Raw genomic sequence first — 20263 nt, forward strand, 5'->3', positions numbered from 1 at the left:
CCTGGCGTTGCCACTCGCCCAAGCCGCCTAGCATCACCGTTCTCCCTGCCAACGTGCCACACCCCCAGTGGAGCCAAGTAGCCGAGATGGGGGCGGAGGGGAAGAGGAAGGGGTATGGGCTGGGCCCTGGCCAGCAAACCAGGGTAAGTGTGTGAGTCCTTTGGGGCTTGGAGCCAGGAGATGAAACTATCTGACTATGATCCAGCTAGCAGTGGGATGCCCCTGTGGGAGCTGGTATAACAGACTGGGCCAGGAAGCAGGCTGGGTAGTGGGAGGGACCGAGGAAACACCAGACAGCAGCCCTGGGGAAGTGCGGGGGAGGCCAGGATCCTCCCCGCTAGCGCGGTGCCGCAGCACAAGTGGATGCTGGGGCCAGGACCAGCCGGGCACTTACCTGCTGGGTTGCTAGGGGACGCTGTGCGCCGGGCTGCTGCGGAGCACGCACGCGCCCGAATCCTCGCCCCCGAGGCAAGATCCGCCCTCAGCCACGTGCTCGCTGGAGGAGCCAATGGAAGAGGGCGGAAGCTCACGGCCCTCTCCTCTTTGATTGGCCGGGGCCGCGGCCCCGCGGAAAGGCCGGGCTCCGGGCGCGCGGCATGGCGGGGAGCGGGGCTCGCGCGGAGCCGGGGCGACGGGCAGCAGCGCCGGCCCGCGGGAAGCGCCCGCCGCGGCGGAGCGTGGTGGCCTGGAGGAGCAAGGCCGAGTGGGACCAGGTGATGGTGGGGCTGTACTGCGGGGACTGCCGGCTGCAGCGGGACGCGCTGGACCGGGTGTCGGGCTGGCGGAGCAGGTGAGGGGGCGCTGGCGGAGGGGCTGTCCCAGGGGAGCCACAGTGCCCCAGGCGGGGCCGGGCTGGAGCCCTGGCTGTCCGGCTCTGCCCGTCCTGGCTGAGTGCGCCTTGCACTTCCGGCCCCGGGGTGCTGGAATAACGTGTAGAGTGGGGGGTGCTGAGAGCCCTGGCTCGTCCAGCCTCTGAGTGTCCGTGCATCTCCATCCAGCCTTTGCAAGGTATCTCTTATTCTGCTCATAAGCAGAGACCTGCTGAGGAGACTGTTCAGTGAATTGGTGCAGTGAAGGAGTATTTTACATGGATTAGGCTGTGAATCCAGCAGGAAGACCTCAAGGCAATTAACTTTTTGCCGTTTCCCCCTTTTTAATGGGAATGATATAAGAATGTTTGTTATGCTTTCCCTGTCTCTAGGTATGGGCACAGAATGCCTTTAGCTGTGGATTGCACTGCAGATCTGATTCGCTGTAAAATCCTGGATACATCTGGCAACATGAGATCTCATGAACTGGTCCTTTTGTATGGTCTGGCTCTCGTGAGGTAAGACTAAAAGGTCTTTGTACAGTTGGAAAAGGACAGACTCTGGGGGAGTGCAGTATTCTCTTGCGCAATTCCATTTTGTAGCTGCCTGACAGCAATATCCCCCTTGAATGTGTGGGTTAACTCTTCCCCAGAGTGTCAGGGTTTCTGGTAGCCGTTTTTAATCTTTGAAATACTCTTGTTTGTAACCTCTCCATAGGTTTGTGAATCTGATCACAGAGCGGAAGCAGAAAATTGTCAACATTCCCCTGAGACGATTAGCTAAAGAGGTACTTTTGAATAAGAGTTCCTTGCTGGTTTACATGTGCATGTAGACAACATACATGTTGGTGTCTAATTGTCAGTGATGATTCTCTTTCTGTGTTAAAACGTTTGGCCACTTGTTGCCTGGCTGTTGCCAGCCAGAAGGATTTAGTGTTTGAGAAAGATGTAGCCTCCTCCATGGGGGGGAGAAGCACCAAATTTAGTGTAAAGATTATATTTAGTTGTAAATCAACATTTTGATGGTTACCAGCCAATGAAAGTCAATCTTTAGAAAAATAAACTAAAAGATGATTTAAAGCAAGGTTTTCTGTGGGGTGACTTAAAATGCTTTAGTTTAAATAAAAATCCACCCTAATCTGAGCAATTAAGAAATGTTATTCTAACTCAAGGTAGTTTGTCTAAAACATTGGTTTTGTATGAATTTTAAGTTAGATTAGGATTGGTTAATGGAATTATTTTCATGAATATTGTTTGAGGAGCAAGGGGAACCTAGTCTCATGAAGAAACACAACTTTGGATATAAAGATTTCCCTGCAACATATGTAGCACCTCTTCTTCCCCCCGAAAAAATATGTACTTGCGTCTCTTGGATATTGAGCTGTGGCTAGATAGGGGCCATTATAAAATCCTTTGGAATTTAAGGCCAGTGTTGAAATCTCACTCAAGGGCAAAGGCTAATACAGCAATAATCTCCTGTGCAACACCGGTGTGACCATGTTCTGTCTCCTTTTGAAGTGGATCTTCTTCCCCCTCACCCTGAATACAAAACCTCAGGATCCAGCTGTAGTAATGGGATCAAACTAAAGCAAAAAGAAACTTGAGATGAATGGCAAGAGAACTCCTGTGGTAGTGATGTCCTTCCTCTTATTGAACAATTTCCAGGGGAAGGGATGAAAGTCAGTTAAATGCTTGTCTGGTCAGTTCTGAGACTATACTGTAGGCACCACCCTGCCTTGTGCACAAGGCCAACGTCTGTTTGATCTTTAACTTTCATGGTTCTGTACCACTTTAATTTTCAAGGACAGAATAAAATGTCTTCATTACCTAAACAAACATCAAAATCTGCAACTCCCTGCCTAGTCAGAGCTTATTCTTAAGGGAAGTCAGAGTTGAATATAATATGTTGTAATGTCTTTAAAACGAATTGACTCAAAAGATTTCACAAGAGTAAGTTATCCAATTAAAGGGACCCTAGTGTAAATCCATACTTCTGTCTGAAAAGTGTTATCTGCCAGTGTTGCATGTAACATTCAATCCTGAGAATGGAAAGATGAGGGAGGGGAGAATTGCTTGCTGTGTATTTTGTGCAGTCAGTTTTACTGTTTTCCTCTTGGCTGGTGACCTTCCCGTTGTTGGGGGTGGTCTCTAACAAAGTGTTGGGGGAGAGGAAAAATACTTACAAAATAAATATGTAAATGAGTATAAAAATAAACTGGTACTTGGGGCTGGTGTATGATCTGAAGTTACTTCTAACTCTGACTAGATTTCAAGGTGATTGTGTCCCTTTAAAGTCACAAGAAAAGTAGCAGAAAAATGGTGAGGTGAAGGTGTGGGAGATGGTATCATCAGCTGAGGCTTGTAATGCACTGAAGAGTTGATGAGGCAGAGATATGCAGGAAGGCTGTTCTAGCCAGCCAGGGTTGCATAGGAGAATCTCTCTGGCCGTGAGGAGGTTTTTTTTTTTACTCTTCTGAGCTCTGTCTCATCTGGGTGGCTGTTTGCCTGCATGTCTGGCCGCAATTAAATGCAATGCCTCATGTAATAATTTTGTGGTTCTTTCTAAGATGAACATCCCAATTTGGATTGTGAACCTTCGCCATGATCTGACCCATGGGAAACTGCCTCAGCTAGTTGCCTGCCGAAAAGGTGAGAGTCATGTACACACAGGCACACTCTGTGCTTAAGGAGCCTTTATGTTTCTGGGAGCTGCTGGTTGTTGTGTTTCTGCTGCTGCCGGGCACAGTTCTCAGTATTCTACTATGTGGTGCTTTGGACATGGGTTTGCCGTCTCCCTGGTAGCAGAGACCAGATCCACAAACTCCCAGGAGAGGTCAATGTAGAGACAGATGCGGCAGCAGCCCCAGTGGGCTGGGCAAGGAGGGCCTTGCCAGCTGAATGTGACGGGCATGCCTATGACTGGAGGGGGGCAGTAGCCTGGGGGAGGGGGAAGGAGGAGAATCTGGGAAGTGGGGTGCTACAGGGGGTTATCCTGCCAAAGGGGAAATGTGGCCTTAGGCTGGGGACAGCAGAGTGGTGTAGGAGAGAGGTCAAGAGACTGAGGGAATGAAGGAGGCAGGCCCTTTCCCTCCAAAGCTTCCAGTTTTGGGAGAAGAGGGGGAAATCTAAAATAAGAAACTGAAAAGCCTCACAAGCCAACTGAAAGGGATGTGGAGGAAGGGAGGGAAAGGACTACAGCTCCATTGGTTTTAAGGGAAGGAATGACAGATGGAGCTGGCACCATTTTATGGTAATGGAAAACTGGTTATAGGTGCTCCTGCACCCCTTCTGTCCGCCATCCCTGATTGCGGGAGCTGAGTGGGGCAAGAGCGCTGGAATTACTCCTGTACAGCAGAAATTAATAGATTTAAAACAAGATTGTCAGACTTGTGTGTTCAAATTCTGGCACTTAAATCTACATAGAGGGACTTGGATTAAGAGATCTGATTTCAGAGGTGCTGAGAATTGGCGGCACCCACTTCCGTTCTCACTGAAGTTAGATTTTCAGCACCTCTGCATAAGCGGTCTGAGTGTCTAAGTGTATGTATCCAAGTCTGCAAATTTTGGTTTAATTATTGAGGTGCTAGATAGAAAGGAATTTTTGCTAGAAGACAAGTTATCTAATCCAGGGTTTCTTAACCTTTGGGTCGGGACCCTAAACTGGGTCACCAGAATGTTTCTAAAGGTCAGGTGGCAGCTCCTGTCCCACAGGCTGGCTAGGCTTGCCTCCCTGCTCCAGGCACTACAACCTCTGGGGGCCCAGTGCCACTCAGGTCTGGCCCAGCCATCGTGATGATGGCAGTCCAAATTTGAGTGAGTGGCACTGCAACCCCATGAGCCAGGTCACAACTCCACTCACACAAATTTGGTCCAGTCAGGGGGATGGGGCCAAATCTGAGCAGTGCTGCAACCCCAGAGGTTGCAAAGCCTAGAGCAGAGAGCCAAGCCCAGCCAGCCCCACAGCACAGGAGCTGCCACTGTGGAGAGTGTGCTGGGCAGGACATACCCCTCCAGGAGGGCAGGACCTGACTAAAACCACCCCAGGGCCTCCACCCCCTATTTACTGCATCTCAACAGGCCATAAACACTTACAAATAGGTCTTGAGCCTAGAAAGATTGAGAACCAGTGGTCTCATCTGGTGTGGATACTGAATTTTTACAAGTGGTTATAGTAGTGAGATAGTGACTAGAAAAAAGTTGTCAGACAATTGGATGTTTATAGTCTTTGCTTAGGTAACACAGTATAATTAGGTGCTTGAATACTACATTGATGGGCACAGTATAAGAATCTGATCAGTTTTCTAAAAACTTTCACCTCTTGGACTGAAATCATCCAGGTTGAGAATCTGACAAGGTGACAGCTGACAACCGCCCAGGGCTGTCTGTGTGTTTTGGCTGTCCAGTCAGAAGACTCTTCCTTTCTTAGCAGGAAGTCACATTAGCCATAGTGTTTGTATTATTTCATCTCTGAATTCAGTAACTCTCAAAAGATCTTAGTCACTAGTGCGGATTAAGCAAGTGCCTGCTCTATTCTAATAAAGAGTGAATTTCTCTGGGATAAAGAGGGAACAAATGGGCGTGTTGCTGTGTTTACCTTCAGGTTGTGATGTGGTGCTGGAGTGGCTACGCCGGACGTACTGGAGCCGTCAGCTGGGTAATAGTCTGGCTGGAGAATGTGAAGAAGAGCAGAATGGGGAGGTAGAGGCAGCAGCAGCCGAGGCAGAGGTGGACAGTGACACAGAGGAGGCTCAGAACCCACAACCACCAGGCTATCAGAAACACAAGGAGCTTCATGGTGGGTGTCTGGGGAACAGTGACAGAGGTATCAAAGTTAGATCACTGTCTTCTTCTAGTAGCTGGGAGCTTAAAGAACACACAAGCACTGCTGCTACTGCCACTTGATGGATATACTCCCTGTTATAGGCTTCCATCCCCAGAACAAGCATGTCATGCACAGAAGTCACTCACCAGCTGGCACCTCCTTGTGATGAGGTGTGGGGTTGCTGGGCTTTCCCCTTAGTCACTTAATTGGTCCTCTGATGGCTGGTCTTCTGTGCCCTGATCCTCCAGCCAGGTCATTTAAAAGTTCAATGTTCTTCTCGGGTATCTAAGTGGTCAGGCCCCAAGCTGGCTTCTCCCGCATGGCCTTTTCAAAGTTCTTTTGCCCAGCTTAGCCCTGGGCCAGCACAAAGTCCTGGCAAATCAAACAGAACTTAATAGAATCACACTTTCATAAAATAAGAAGTTTCAGGGCTTCTCTTTGGGTTCTTCAGTAGAAATCCAAAGTTACACACTAAATTAAATGCTACAAAGAACCTTGCACCCCCACACCTCCCAAAAAATCTTGAGCCTCTTGGGTTTCTCTTCAGCTCCCCATTTCTCTGCCTCCCTGAAGCCTGGCCCCATGTTCTAGGGACTTACCACAGGAGTTAGCTCTACTTCCATGGCTCAGCTCTTCTCTACAATCAACCCATAACTGCTGGGCTTCTTCCTTTTAAGTCCTACATCCAGCTCAGGTGTGGGAGGGCAGGGCTAATTAAGCAGGGCTGGCTAGCCGTGGGCCTTCTGGACCTTAAAGGGGCAGGCCATCCTGTTACACTCCCTTAGCACAGCTGGTACAATTGCTGTTTGGGGCTTTGATGGTTATTGGTGGGTCTGACTTTTCTCATACCAACTGTCTGGATTTCAGCACAAACACTGTTCTTAGCAGTAAGAAAAGGAGGACTTGTGGCACCTTAGAGACTAACCAGTTTATTTGAACATAAGCTTTCGTGAGCTACAGCTCACTTCATCGGATGCATACTGTGGAAAGTGTAGAAGATCTTTTTATATACACACAAAGCATGAAAAAATACCTCCTCCCACCCCACTCTCCTGCTGGTAATAGCTTATCTAAAGTGATCACTCTCCTTACAATGTGTATGATAATCAAGTTGGGCCATTTCCAGCACAAATCCAGGTTTTCTCACCCCCCGCCCCCCCCAACAAACCCACTCCCCTGCTGGTAATAGCTGGGTTTGTGTGTGGTGGGGGGGGGGGTGAGAAAACCTGGATTTGTGCTGGAAATGGCCCAACTTGATTATCATACACATTGTAAGGAGAGTGATCACTTTAGATAAGCTATTACCAGCAGGAGAGTGGGGTGGGAGGAGATATTTTTTCTTGCTTTGTGTGTATATAAAAAGATCTTCTACACTTTCCACAGTATGCATCCGATGAAGTGAGCTGTAGCTCACGAAAGCTTATGCTCAAATAAATTGGTTAGTCTCTAAGGTGCCACAAGTCCTCCTTTTCTTTTTGCGAATACAGACTAACACGGCTGTTACTCTGAAACCTGTTCTTAGCAGTGGAACCCCAGTACCATAAGGGTAATATGTATTAGGTTGGAATAATTTAGTGTTGAAACTGGTCAAACCAGGTTTCAACTCCTGACTATAAATCTAAGGGTTAATTCCAAATTCCACTCTAATGCCCCACTACACTCCTGAAAAGCCTAGATCACCTATTTAGTCCAGGGGTCTCTGCATTGTCTTTCTATTGAGCGGGGATGATACATAATCCTTCTAAGTGATGTCAGTTGGTCCCCATAAAACTGAGTGCAAAATAGGAGTCCGCTTTTTAAAAAATAATAATAATAATCAGACCCCAGGTATACGTCATCAATCCAGCAAGTGCTGATCCGGTGCCTTTTAGTAACAGGAGACACCTTCAAAGAGAGAGGACACCAGCAGATCAGATGCACTTCAGTTGTCTGTCACTAATTCTTTTTTCCAGTCCTGTGTCTAACTTACTGGTGGCTTAAGTCAAGTGTTAGACTGAGCCTCCCAGCTGGCCAAGTAACCACTCTGAAGAGGGAATTTTAGTCAATTTCATCTATAGCCCTATCTCTCTTCTGCATTTTCCTGCTTATCTGCAGACACATGCTGTTCGGCCTGGTCCAGCTCCTTCTTCTGTTGAATCAGCTCTTCTGCCTTCTCAGAAGAGATCTGGATCAGTAGCAGTTTTGTGTAATTGAACAGTATTATAGTTATGGGAAGTGCTGAGTAGTGAATAGTAGCTGAAAAGGTAGAAGCAGTTCTCACAGTAGAATCATTCTAATGCCTCCTGAAAAAGCCAGGTTATTAGGAAGAATGTTGGGCACAGGATTTATTAATATATCAGTCCCTACATGAAATTGAATCTAGGGGTCACAGTCTAATTGAGCTTTGGACAGATGCTCTCTCAACCAGAAGTTAGGGGCTTGATGCAGGAATTACTGGGTGAAATTCTATGAACTGTGTTAATATGGGAGGTCAGACTAAATGAACATAATGGTCCTTTCTTGCCTTTGATTTTTTTTTTTTTTTTTTTTTTTATCAGTTGGTCTGCTTTCAGACCCTGCCTCTCAGTTGTGAGCTTAGTCTACTTTACTTGGTGGTTTTGTGTGTGTAAAGTGACCGAGAGACAGAGGGTATTGGCTGAAGGAGCCAACGTCTTATGGTTTGAGACTCAGGCTTGGTGTACCCTACAGAGTTAGGTCGACGTAAGGCAGCTTATGTCGACCTAATTATGTCAGTGTACACACTACAGCCTTGCTCCTGCCGATGTAAGTTCTCTACTACACTAACATCATAACTTCATCTCCACGAGAGGCCTAGAGCTTATGTCTGGGTGAAGCAGTGTCCATGTAGACACTGCATTACTTACATGGGCTATTGGCTGTTATTCTTGTCAATTTCACAGCTCCATGCGCCTGGCTGCTCCCTGCTCCCAGCCCAGCTGCTGCCCGGGCTCCCTACTCCAAGCCGAGCTGTGCCATCGCGGCTCCCTACTGCCAGCCAGGCTTCTGCCGGACGCTTCCCGCTCCCTGTTGGGAACCCTGGTGCTGCAAGGAGGCTCCCTGCTGCTGGGAGCCTGGCTCCCCCACCCCTCTGGCTCTTGGCTCAGCAGGGAGCCTCGCGGCAGCTGCCGGGTTCCCAGCAGGAAGCTACATGTGGAGCTGAGAGCTCAGGCTCTCAGCCCACAACACTGTTCCTCTTAAGTCAGTGGAAACACACCTGATGAGGATGCGCACCACCGACGGGAGAAGGGTAGTGTGGACATAGTAACAATTATTGTGGTGGTTGAAAGTTTACCTAATAAGTCGACTCACATTTCTAGTGTAGACATGTCCTAATATGATTAAATTATTTAACATAGTTAAAACTAGAAAATACTCTGAAGAATTCCAAGAAGACCTAATCAAAGCCAGGTGATTGGGCAGCCTGATGGCAGATAAAACTTAGTGATAACAAATGCAGGGAAATTCACTTTGGAAGAACCGTTACATCTTCAGCCAGAACACTATCTTCATTTCTGGTCATCTTGTCTCATAGATACAGTAGAAGCAGAAGAAGTCCAGACGTAGACAAACACTTAAAACTGATGAAAAGAAATACAATTTGACTTACATAATTGGCCTGTGGAATTTGTTGCCACAATATATCCTCAATGTCAAGAGTTTAGTAGGAGTACAAAAAGGATTGTATGTTTATAACATCCACAGCTCCATTACATAGGACTTAAAACAAAATTATAAGGGCTAGAAACCCTCATGCTTCAAAGCACAAGATAACTACTAATTGTCAGGTACAGGAAACATCTCTTCCTATGGTCAAGTTCTTTTGTAGTTGTCTATGACAGGGTTTCTTGCACCTTCCTCTGTAGCATCTGGAAGTGGTCACTGTTGGAGATAAAATAGTGGACTAGGTGGACCACTGGTCTGATCCAGTATGGCAATTCCTGTATTGAACTGAAGAGACTGAGAACTGCTAATCTAGTATAATCAAAGAATTGCCAGGTATGGATTTATATAATCTCTGCATTTCACTGTCTTAAGCCTTGAGTAAGCATTGAACAGTATGTAAATGGCTTGCCCAAGGGGGGGTCAGTTTGGAGAGGATAGCTCACTAGTTCCTTAAAGATAGGAAGGTTCCATTTCTCTGTGTGAAATGGGAGTTATATTAGCTCCTCATTACCTGTTGTTTAAACCATGTAATTGTATTTATTTCTAGAGAAAGTCAGAGAGCTGCTGGTGTCCTACAAAAATCAGCAGTTTGGGGTAAGTGCAATTTGATTAACTCTTTGAGTGCTGCTTCTTTCCCTGCTGTGTAACTGCTTCTGTGCTTTTTATCACAAATCTTCTTATTCAGACTCAGAAAACTGACATGCCTTGCAAGGCCTGATTTGGAATATCTGTGTGCAAGATTGGCTAGTTCACATATAATTAAGGCTTAGTTTATGTCACTGAGATCATGAAGTCACGGAATCTGTGACTTCCAGAGACCTCCGTGACATTCTCTGCTTCAGCCCCAGGGGCTGAGGCACTCTGGAGCTGGAAGCCAGCGGGCCCTGGCAGGGTTCCAGCGACAGGTGGCAGCAGTGACAGGTGGCCCCTACAAGGTTCGAGCAACAGATGACACACTCCTGAGGGGGCCGTCCTCGGGGTTCCAGTGACGGGCAACAGCCTCGCACAGGGCGAAGGGAAGGGGGACACCTCAGGCGAGTGGCTGGGGGTGTCCCGTTTTCTCTTTGGGAAATATGGTCACCCCGCAACTCCCAGGTGCCATGGGTGGAGGCCCCCCGCCCCCTCTTCCCCCGCAGCTTTCAGCTGCCACAGGCAGAGGAGGAACCTCACAGTTCCCAGCCACCACAATGGCGGGGGGAACCATAGAGCCACAGCAGCAAAAGTCACAGACAGGTCATGGCTTCCGTGAATTATGGTTTCTTGTCTGTGACTTTTACTAAAAAATTACTATGACCAAATCGTAGCCTTACGTGTAATTATAGGAATATCTTTTTTCCCCACCAGTAATTTTTAAATCATCCTGGGGGAAAAACCTGCATAGGAGTGTCATACCAGTACTTTTGATGATTCTGCCCATGCTGCTTTACAGTCCTGCTAGTAGTAGTAGTAGACTGAAACTTAGGTGATTTTTGCCAGTTTCAGAAGTGCCATAAAAGTGTGAAGGCTCTGTGTTGTCAGTGACATAGCAGTTCATCCAGTGGCCTGTAGATGGGGCTGTGAGCATTGCTGATGAAGAGAGCTCTCTGTTATATAGCTTGGCTGTGCTCTTTTCTCTCCTGGTACTAAGTGTCTTGTGTGATTCATCAAAGCAAAGCAGACACAGGTTCACTGCAGAGAGCAAGAAATGTGGGCTTCTTGTGGCTTGGGACATGATTAAACGTTACAGCATGGTTGTTTGTGTTTATATGTAATAGCCCCAAATCTGTCTCTGCAAATCCTGTGCCTTTTTATTCCTGCAGGAGGTTTAACAATATACTTTTAATTATTGGACTCAAGTCTTTAGAAGCTGATTGATATCAGTCATTTTAAAATAGTCTAAGATCTTCAGTCCAGCTTTTCCATCAGCCAACCTGCTGTATTTGTGTCAGGGTTCAGTTGATAGGGATAGTGCTGGGCTTCAGGAGACCTGGATTCTACTCCTACAGAAATTCTGCCACTGACTTGCTTTGTGATTTGCGACAAATAATTCAATTTCTCAGCTTCCTTCTCCTTAAAACAACAACAATATTTATGTCCTTAGTAAAGCATGTTGAGATACCCTGGTGACAGATACCTTAGAAGACCTTCAGATAAGGACTGAAGCCAGTGGGAGTCTTTACATTGGCTTTATATGGGCTTTGGATCAAGTCTGTTGAGAACTCATCTCCATTTCCCTAAAGTAATATTTCCAGTAACTCCTTCTCCTCCACCCCACAGACCATTAACTAAACCATAGGTAAGAACTACAACTGGCAACTTTACAATGTATTTGGAATAAACATCCAGATTTCTCTGTGAGGCATATGTGGAGATAATGACGCATCCCCATCCCAATTCCTAAAATCCTTGGGAAACAGTGTATTTGGTAATTGTGTATGTAAATAACATTTCTGTCTGAAAAATGTTACTGCTGTTACAAGTAATACTTACATTAACTGAAAGATTAGGAAATAATTTTTCTAGTTTATTCTGTTTGTTTCACAGTACTATATAGAGGGAAACTGTGAAACACAGTCAGTGTCTTTCTCCTGGGTCATTACAATAGTGATAGGGGAGAGGAAAAAGTTACAAAATGAATAGGAAATTGTGATTATAAAAGTACATAAACTGGCAGTGGAAGGGAAGAAGCTGGTGCATGATCTGGAATTACTTTTTAACTCATTAGCTAGATTTCAAGTTGACAGGTGTGTATATATAATGTTTTATTGACTGGACAGTTGTCTCCTGGCAATTCCTTAAATCTGGTGTGAGATTTTCAGAGGCACAAGGGGCAATAAAGGCACCCAATTCCCATTGAAAGATAATAGATATTGGGCACTTAATTCCCATTTGTGCATTTAAAGATCCCCCCTCTCCTCCCTTAGTTCTGTGTCAACTGCTAAAGAAAAGCAACATTATTTCATCAAAATGGCATGCATGAATGACCATGTGTAAATGCCCTGCTATTGATATCAACTAACCAAATAAACCCTTTAGCATGCTTGCTTCCGAAACCATACCCTCCAAACATGCTATCCTGTACACCAGCCTTTTTGTTGGCATCTCTTAAGTAAGGTGTTCTTTCCAGTCTGTGCTTATTAACTATAGGAAAGGCCTGGGAATGTAGCTGAGTGCTGGAAAATAAATCTTCAGTGGAATAAACGGTGTGAACATTTTCCTCTCGTTTTTAATGTATTGACTATAGCATTTTGAGAATTATGCCCACCAAACACTGTAAGAGATCCAGGGACAGGATCTCTGTAAAACTCCTATTTGAATGCTTTTTTTTTTCCCCCCTGTTCATTTTTTATCTATTTGATTGTTATGTTAAATATATGATCTGAATTATAAATTCATAGATATAGTTCTCAGCACATAGGTTGGTTTACTGCAAAACCATTGCTAAATATCTGCTGGGGAATATTTATGTATTTCTTACCAAAAAGGTTTGGGGAGGAGGGTCAGATGCAGGGAATAGTTTCCTGTATTGGCTCCATTCTGGAACAAATAAATCACAGTTCTTCGGTACTGGGATTCTCAAAACCCCTCTTATCCCCCATTCTTTCTCATTACAAATAAACTGTTAATCAAAACATGGCCCAATTTAACCAGACATTAAATATGATACATTGCAATGATGGGACAGGTAATAAATGGGCCTTACAAGTCATTTTTTGGAAAGTTCAGGCACTCCCACCCTTTTCTGGAGCAGAGCAGGAAGTGACTGTTCCAATAACTCAGGGGTTTTGTTTTTGTTTTGTTTTTGTTTTGTGTGGGTTTTTTTTAATAGTGTCCTGGACAGCACCTGGCAATGCAGGGGGAGAGAGTAGGAAAGATGGAGAGAAGGTGACGTAGTTGCTCTGTGTAGGAGGGGAAAACTTCTAAATACTTTTTTTTTTTTTAAGTTTTGTTTTTAAAACAATTGATACATCATGGATAAAATTCCCCAGCCCCTCTTTTATTGTCTCTCCTTCCTCTGCTCTCACTCTAGTGCCCAGATATCCTAGAATATTCAAGGGGAAAATCCTTTGCAATCAAAATCACATTTAGTGAGGCATGACTTCATCATTGCAAATCCAAGAAGCTCCAGATTACTGGAACTTGGCTAAGCAAGTTCCGGATGGAGTGAGTAGACTTTCACAGAAGCAATTAACATGTAGCTTATAGTTTTAGAATTAGCAACAAACTGTTTCACAGACTTGGTATATAGAGGATAGTAATAATTTGCATGTATATAATGACACATTGAATTAAGGAGTGTTGAAGGAATTTACAAACATTGAAACTTCACAGTACAATAAGCAAATTATCCTCATTTTAAAAGTGTGGGGGAAATTGCTCCAGAGAGGCTAAATGATATTAGTGACTGTGCAGTATGCTGTTCTACAACTTTATAAGGTAAAGTGTTCTTACACTCATATGTGATGTGTTTGGTAAGTGTTTTCATGGTGGAGGGAATACATATAATGAACAATAGAAGTAATTAATGGCAAGAAATAACTTTTCACACTGGTAAACTCTGTGGAAGCAATACACTGGTAACAGAAGAGTGAGATTATTATTATTATTTCTACAAGATTTCCATCCAACAGTTCAGAGGTGGTGTGAACTAGCTTGATTAATTTATGAAGTAATCCTAATTGTATCTGAGATTGGTTCTGATTTTAAATATTGCATTGGATACAAATGGTTCTTACACTGAACTGGAGATATTCTTGAATTAGCTGCTGTTGATAAAATGTACAGTCTGATTTTGCATTTTAGAGACTGTAAAATGCCAATGGCTTGCTCTTTAAGGTCCATACCTGGGAACAGTGGATGTCTATAGACCTAAAAAGATGTATGGATCTCTAGAATCAATGTTAAATTTTGGAAATTAACTAGTTTTACAAATGGCTTGTCTGAACTACAGTTCAATTATAGTACAGTTATACTGGTGTACAGGTGCCTTCATACTAGTATAGCTATTACCAGTCAGCAAGCTATCCTGGTACAAGACATCTTTATATCTGTATAATTTTATCCATATTAGGGAGGTTGTACTGCTTTAACTATACTGGTAAAGCTAAGATCACTGAACTGACTGTAACAGTAAAACATTAATGTGTAGATCAGACCTAGGTGAGTTTCTTTAGTAAATACTCTAACATAAGGACACATATTCCTGCACATGTTCATGTTTAACCGGCTTGGAGATATTTTAATGATATTCAGGCCACATCTCAGACTTGATTTTTGTTACCTAAAACATCTGTTGCACCTCATGATTGTGACTGTGCTAAGCAAATTAAACACACACAACTTCAGACAGGCACAAGAAATCACGGTTCTCTAGGTTCTTCCAAGGCCTAACTGGTATTCCTTCGGTCTCATCATCTGCATAACAACTTCTGTGCCTACCCCTGTATATGGGGCTTCTTAACTCTCCGTATTCATCAGCCTCCTCAGAACAGAATTCTGCAGGAAGTCCTGTTGGTGGTGATCACCATGTGCTGAAATGTCTTTTTATAAAAAAATCACTGAGCACACGAAGGGTTTACCTACTTTTATCATGTACATATTGTTTGAGTCTGATTTACACTGTCAGCTTGGCGGTGCATGGCAATGTCTCTTTTCCATACAGGATGAACCCCACCATGTCAGTGCTCAGTAAATTAATGCCATCTACCCCCTGACACAGATACTTAAAATCAGAAGGCATATTAAGCCACCCCTCCCCACAAGATTCCGGTGTACCACAGAAGGGAGGGAAATATAGTGCAGAGGGCCCTGTGCTGAAAAGTCTCTGCACCTTCTCCCATGCACAAAAACTGCGAGAGCATGTCACCAAAACATTGGGAAATTTACACTTTCAGTGATGTCACATCCCCTGCAGCTTCCACTGGCATTATGCCTGTGGTTTCCCAGCTGTAAACGGAAGGTGCCCTATACTGATACTTTTCAGGGTAGTGATGGAAATGCCACTTGCTCTGGGTGCGAATGTCCCTATTAGCAGAGTGTATAACTTGCACCCCTTTGTGCTAAAGGGTGTGTGTGTGAAGCTGAAAGCGAGTCTGATTTCTAGAGTGGCAGCATATGTCTCTAGCGTTAGTCTTTCCTATTCTTGGTATAGCCTGACACCTTGCTTGCTGTTTTCCAACTGCTACTGCATCCTGAATGCTGCATAGGTCACTAAGCTGATTTGACACTTGCGTCTCTGCCATGTGCTTAACATTAATGGCAAAATCCTGACTCGAGCAGGCATTATCTATTTTACAGGTGTGCACTTGGGAACAGAGATGGACTTGCTGGAGAGCAGAGGATAGAACCAGGGAGTCCTAATACCTAGTTTTCTGCCCCTGAATCCTTGATCATGCTCCCCTTTCAGTTTAGGCCTGTCCTTAGTCAGAACACTTCTGTATTAGGGTTTTATAATGCGGTTGAGAGGGAAGCTCTGAGAGCCACTCTAAGGGTTATGAATGAAATGCCTGGATTATGCATCTGCTCTTTATAGTAGTGCCTCCTGCTCTCAGTGACTCCCATGTAACAAAATATATTTATTTACTGATACCATTTTCTCTCTTATGCAGGTTCTTCAGGAACTTCAGTCCTTACGAAAGGCCCGCAAAGCATGGTGTAATTCTTCCTCCGAGGTGGAGTGGATTTTGGCTCAGATTAAAGACTTGTTGCAAGAGAGCAGGTACAGTTTATCTGGAGAGCAGCCGCATACTCCAGGCAGGAACCATAACTCTGTACAGCTGTAGGGCTGTCACCTTGCACCATTTTACTGGGTACTTTAAGTTAGTCACTGACAAAGTCATAGGTTGCTGATGATAACTCACCTATGGTCTTAGTTCTTGATTTCTGCTAAAGAATGTTTCCCCTGCCAGGGGCCTGTGTGTGCAGCTGGCCCTTGGATATGTGACCACTCTTTCTGCTTCCTTTTTCTTTGTTGCTCTAACCTCAGCAGCCATTTGCTTGTGGGTGGGTGGGGATAATTGACAACTCAGTCAAGGTCACTTTGACCGATAGGGTGGTTTTGCGTATTTAATCCTTTGGCAATATGCTCTACCCGAGAAGTAGAATAAACCCAGTTCTGTAAAGCACTGATGTGTAGTGCTTCATACAGGCAGCTGGCAAAATGGCAGCAGAGATGAAGAAATTGAAAGAAAATAGAGCAGTAGTTCCTTGTGAATGTTCTACTTCCATCTGAGAATTCAGTTTCACAACAGCCTTATGAGGTGGACATGGTCTAACTTTCACAACACCTCTGTGGGGCAATATTAGCTCTGTTCACATCATTAAATATTTGTGTAACAGTAGATCCGGGAGGACTCGATTGGGATGGAGCCTCATTAGGCATTGTACAAAGTCGTATGAAGCCCCAGTCCCTGCCCCAAGAATCTTGCAGTCTGAGACAGGTGACACATGCAGGGCTGGAAGAGAGATATCAAATATAGGTTAGAAATGCAGCTGCAAAGTTTTTGATAATTAGAAATATAAAGAATGTCAGATGCTCCCATATGCACTTTAACCTGGACATCATAAATTGATTGATTTTCTTTTAGATCAGTTGCAGGGGGATCCTAAAGAGGGAATTGAAAGATCATTGGATGGTAGTTTTGCCCTTCAGTTCAGATATAGGGGGTATCAAGGAAGAAAGCATAAAGATGTCAGTGTAAGAAGCTGACAAACGGGTACTTGAGGTTGGCATCATTGGTGGGGCAAGGGGAAACACACTAGGGGACAGAGAATGAAAGGTTTTGATGATGAAACAAGATGCTTGAATCTAATGTGAAATGGGATCGACTGGAGAGATTCAGGTAGGTGCTGATGCGGGAAAAGAAAGTGAACTTAGTACATTTCTAATTATGGCAAAACTGAAGCAGACAAGCTTTGCAACTAGATCTGATCATATATTGCAGTGATTTCCTAATGCTACCTTGTCGATGCTCTTGTCTGTTTGAACACATCTGTCCAAGATTTTGGGCAAAGCCTTTGGGAATCAAATATATAGGAGAGAATGATCATTGCTCTGACTGAAGGGAGTGTCATTTCTCTGGAGAATCCTACACTGTATAGCTTCTCTTCATGTTAGGACTATTACATAGCCTGGTATGTTTGTTCCATTAAGAGCAAGATGGTATGGTAAACCATCTTGCAGTATTCCTTCATGATTGTTTCTGTGAAAACCTTGCCCCCACAAACCCTGAAATCATAAGTTAGCAGCTTGTCTGAAGCACTGCTCTGGGTTTGGTGTGTCATCAGATATGTCCTCTCTCAGCTTTTGCTCTGTTCTCACTATGCTGTATGAGTGTGTACAAGTACTGAATGTACCCAGAAGTGCATTTCCAAATGCACCCAGAATGTTGTCTGGTCCTTAATTAGTTAGGCTTCTCCAAAAATATTTCACTTGACAGCTTGGAGCTGTTTGTGCCTCTGAATGGCCTTTTAGAAGCTGCTGCTCTACTTATACTACCTGTGACAAAGTTCCTGTCTACCTTGGTGGGTCTTGCGCTTACTGGCGGATTTGCTAGCCTTGGAGCTTCACGGCAGCCCTCAGTTTGGCCGTTTTTCTGAACCCACAGTCCAGGTCAACTCCTCCTGTGTCTGACCAGGAGTTGGGAGGATTTGGGGGGAACCCGGGCCCGCCCTCTACTCCGGGTTCCAACCCAGGGGCCTGTGGAATGCAGCTGTCTAGAGTGCCTCCTGGAACAGCTGTGCGACAGCTACAACCCCCTGGGCTACTTCCCCATGGCCTCCTCCCAATACCTTCTTTATCCTCACCATAGGACCTTCCTCCTGGTGTCTGATAATGTTTGTACTCCTCAGTCCTCCAACAGTCCACGTTCTCACTCTCAGCTCCTAGTGTCTCTTGCTCCCAGCTCCTCACACGCACACCACAAACTGAAGTGAGCTCCTTTTTAAAACCCAGGTGCCCTGATTAGCCTGCCTTAATTGATTGGCTGCAGGTGTTCTAATCAGCCTGTCTTAATTGTCTCCAGAAGGTTCCTGATTGATCTGGAACCTTCCCTGTTACCCTACCCAGGGAAAAGGGACCTACTTAGCCTGGGGCTAATATATCTGCCTTCTATTACTCTCCTGTAGCCATCCAGCCCAACCCTGTCACACACCAAATATCATTATATGCTACGGGAGAGGTGAATTTGTGTCAGCCCAATTAAAAATGTTCGGAGGTGATGAAATGCTAAGGAATCGGTGGCCTTAGGGTTGCAGACTTAAGCACTCTCAGAGCTCTGCAGCGCTGGCTTTCCACCATTGGCATAGCAGCGCTGCACTAATGTTTTCCCTAAATTATTTATGTTGCAAACTCCCTTTTTTTGAGCATATTGTGTGTATCATGCTGTGAATATTTAATGTGGGTGCTTGGAAGAATTCTCTTCGGGTTTCTGGCTGAATTCAGTATCTGAGCAGTGCTTTCTCTTTGCTAGCACCTGGGCAAAATAAACGGAGTGAGTAGGATGGGATTTTATGAGGTAGCCCTTTTAATTAAAGTATCTGCTGTATACAGGTCTGGGTACCAGGCTGGAGTTCTATAGAGCAAGAAAGCATGAAAGAGAATCCTCTTGGAGTTAACTTACATTCAAGTGAAAGTTTTTGTGTTGCTCTTGGTTACTGTGGCTGATGGGTGTCACTACAGCCACTCCTCATACTGTAGCTGAGGGTATACAGTAAGCATCTAGCAGTGATTCTCAACCAGGGGTACTCAGAGGTCTTCCGGGGGTACATCAGCTCATCTAGATATTTGCCTAGTTTTACAGTGTTTTACAGTAAAAAGCACTAGCGACGTCAGTGCAAACTAAAATTTCATATAGACAATGGCTTGTTTCTACTGCTGTATATACTATACAGTGAAATGTAAGTACAATGGTTATATTCCAGTTGATTTATTTTATAATTATCTGGTAAAAATAGGAAAGTAAGCAATTTTTCAGCAGTAGTGTGCAGTTACATTTTTGTATTTTTATGTCTGATTTTGTAAGTAAGTAGTTTAAGTGAGGTGAAACTGGGAGGTACACAAGACAAATCAGACTATTGAAAAGGGTACAGTAGTCTGGAAAGGTTGAGAGCCACTGCTTTAGAGAACAGGCAGAGTGTGAATGAGGCTTGAAGTTGGAATGATATCTCTGCTACTTCACAAGATACATCTGTAGAAACTGCCACAAAACTAAAAAGTAGATTTTTTTTTTTTTTTTTGGTCAGCTCTTGCTGTTAATTTATTTAATTGTTTTAAATTTTGATAGTCAGTGTCCTTGGTTTGTGGAGAACTGGATGGCTCAAAAGACCAGGAAAGGGATATAAAGCCTTTCTGCTCCAGGTCATTGGTACCAGTTGTTGTAGGAAGAGAGCCCAAGACATGAGAGTTTGTGCAGGATTAGATAATGGTGAGAGGAAACCTTGTGGCCAGATGGTTAGCTATAAAAGCTGTCTAGCCTAGCTTTCACTTCCACCTTTTACTGTTCAAATTTCACCTCTGGGAGCCTCCCTTGGAGTTTCAGGGCAGTGACTTGGCGCAGTGACTAGATGACAGAGAATGGGGCTTGAACATAGCCTATGACCTAAAGGAGTTTTTATAAAGTGGGGGAAGGATCTGCCATGCCGCCACACTCCACTCCCTTAAAAATAAGTACTTGAATAATGTGTCCCTCTAGCTTTATTAATAAAATGTAATCGGATGCCATTACTTAGCTGTTTTTGTTGTTGCATTATGTAATGATTACTAGGGCTTTTTCTCTGGAAAAACAAAGACTCCAAACTGTGAAAGCAGGAAGAAAGAAGGGGGAAGTGAGCGTCTGTTAATGTAACAAGATTTATACCTTGTGACTTGTGTTCCAGTTCTTTACTAAGTACTTTCATGGGGTAATCCGATCGCTGGGGTCACATGGGGTACCATGAATCTGGCTGCACTGCACTGCACTGCACTGGGCTGTTACTGTTATGTAAGGAAATTC

At 44.5% G+C, this 20263-nt stretch overlaps 1 protein-coding gene across 2 annotated transcripts in view; it reads left to right on the forward strand.

Moving 5' to 3' along the window:
* The first annotated feature begins 596 nt into the window (after positions 1-596).
* LAS1L (LAS1 like ribosome biogenesis factor) overlaps positions 597-20263 on the forward strand; it is a 47935-nt gene continuing 28268 nt past the window's right edge. For both annotated transcript variants that reach the window (XM_074962386.1, XM_074962387.1), the window contains exons 1-7: positions 597-790; positions 1202-1327; positions 1527-1596; positions 3376-3457; positions 5409-5603; positions 9841-9887; positions 15881-15990. In XM_074962386.1, the coding sequence (XP_074818487.1) occupies positions 597-790; positions 1202-1327; positions 1527-1596; positions 3376-3457; positions 5409-5603; positions 9841-9887; positions 15881-15990 (824 nt within the window). The remainder of the gene's footprint in view (positions 791-1201; positions 1328-1526; positions 1597-3375; positions 3458-5408; positions 5604-9840; positions 9888-15880; positions 15991-20263) is intronic.

The sequence above is a fragment of the Natator depressus genome, chromosome 9 (assembly GCF_965152275.1).
Source record: "Natator depressus isolate rNatDep1 chromosome 9, rNatDep2.hap1, whole genome shotgun sequence".
Taxonomy (NCBI): Eukaryota; Metazoa; Chordata; order Testudines; family Cheloniidae; genus Natator; species Natator depressus.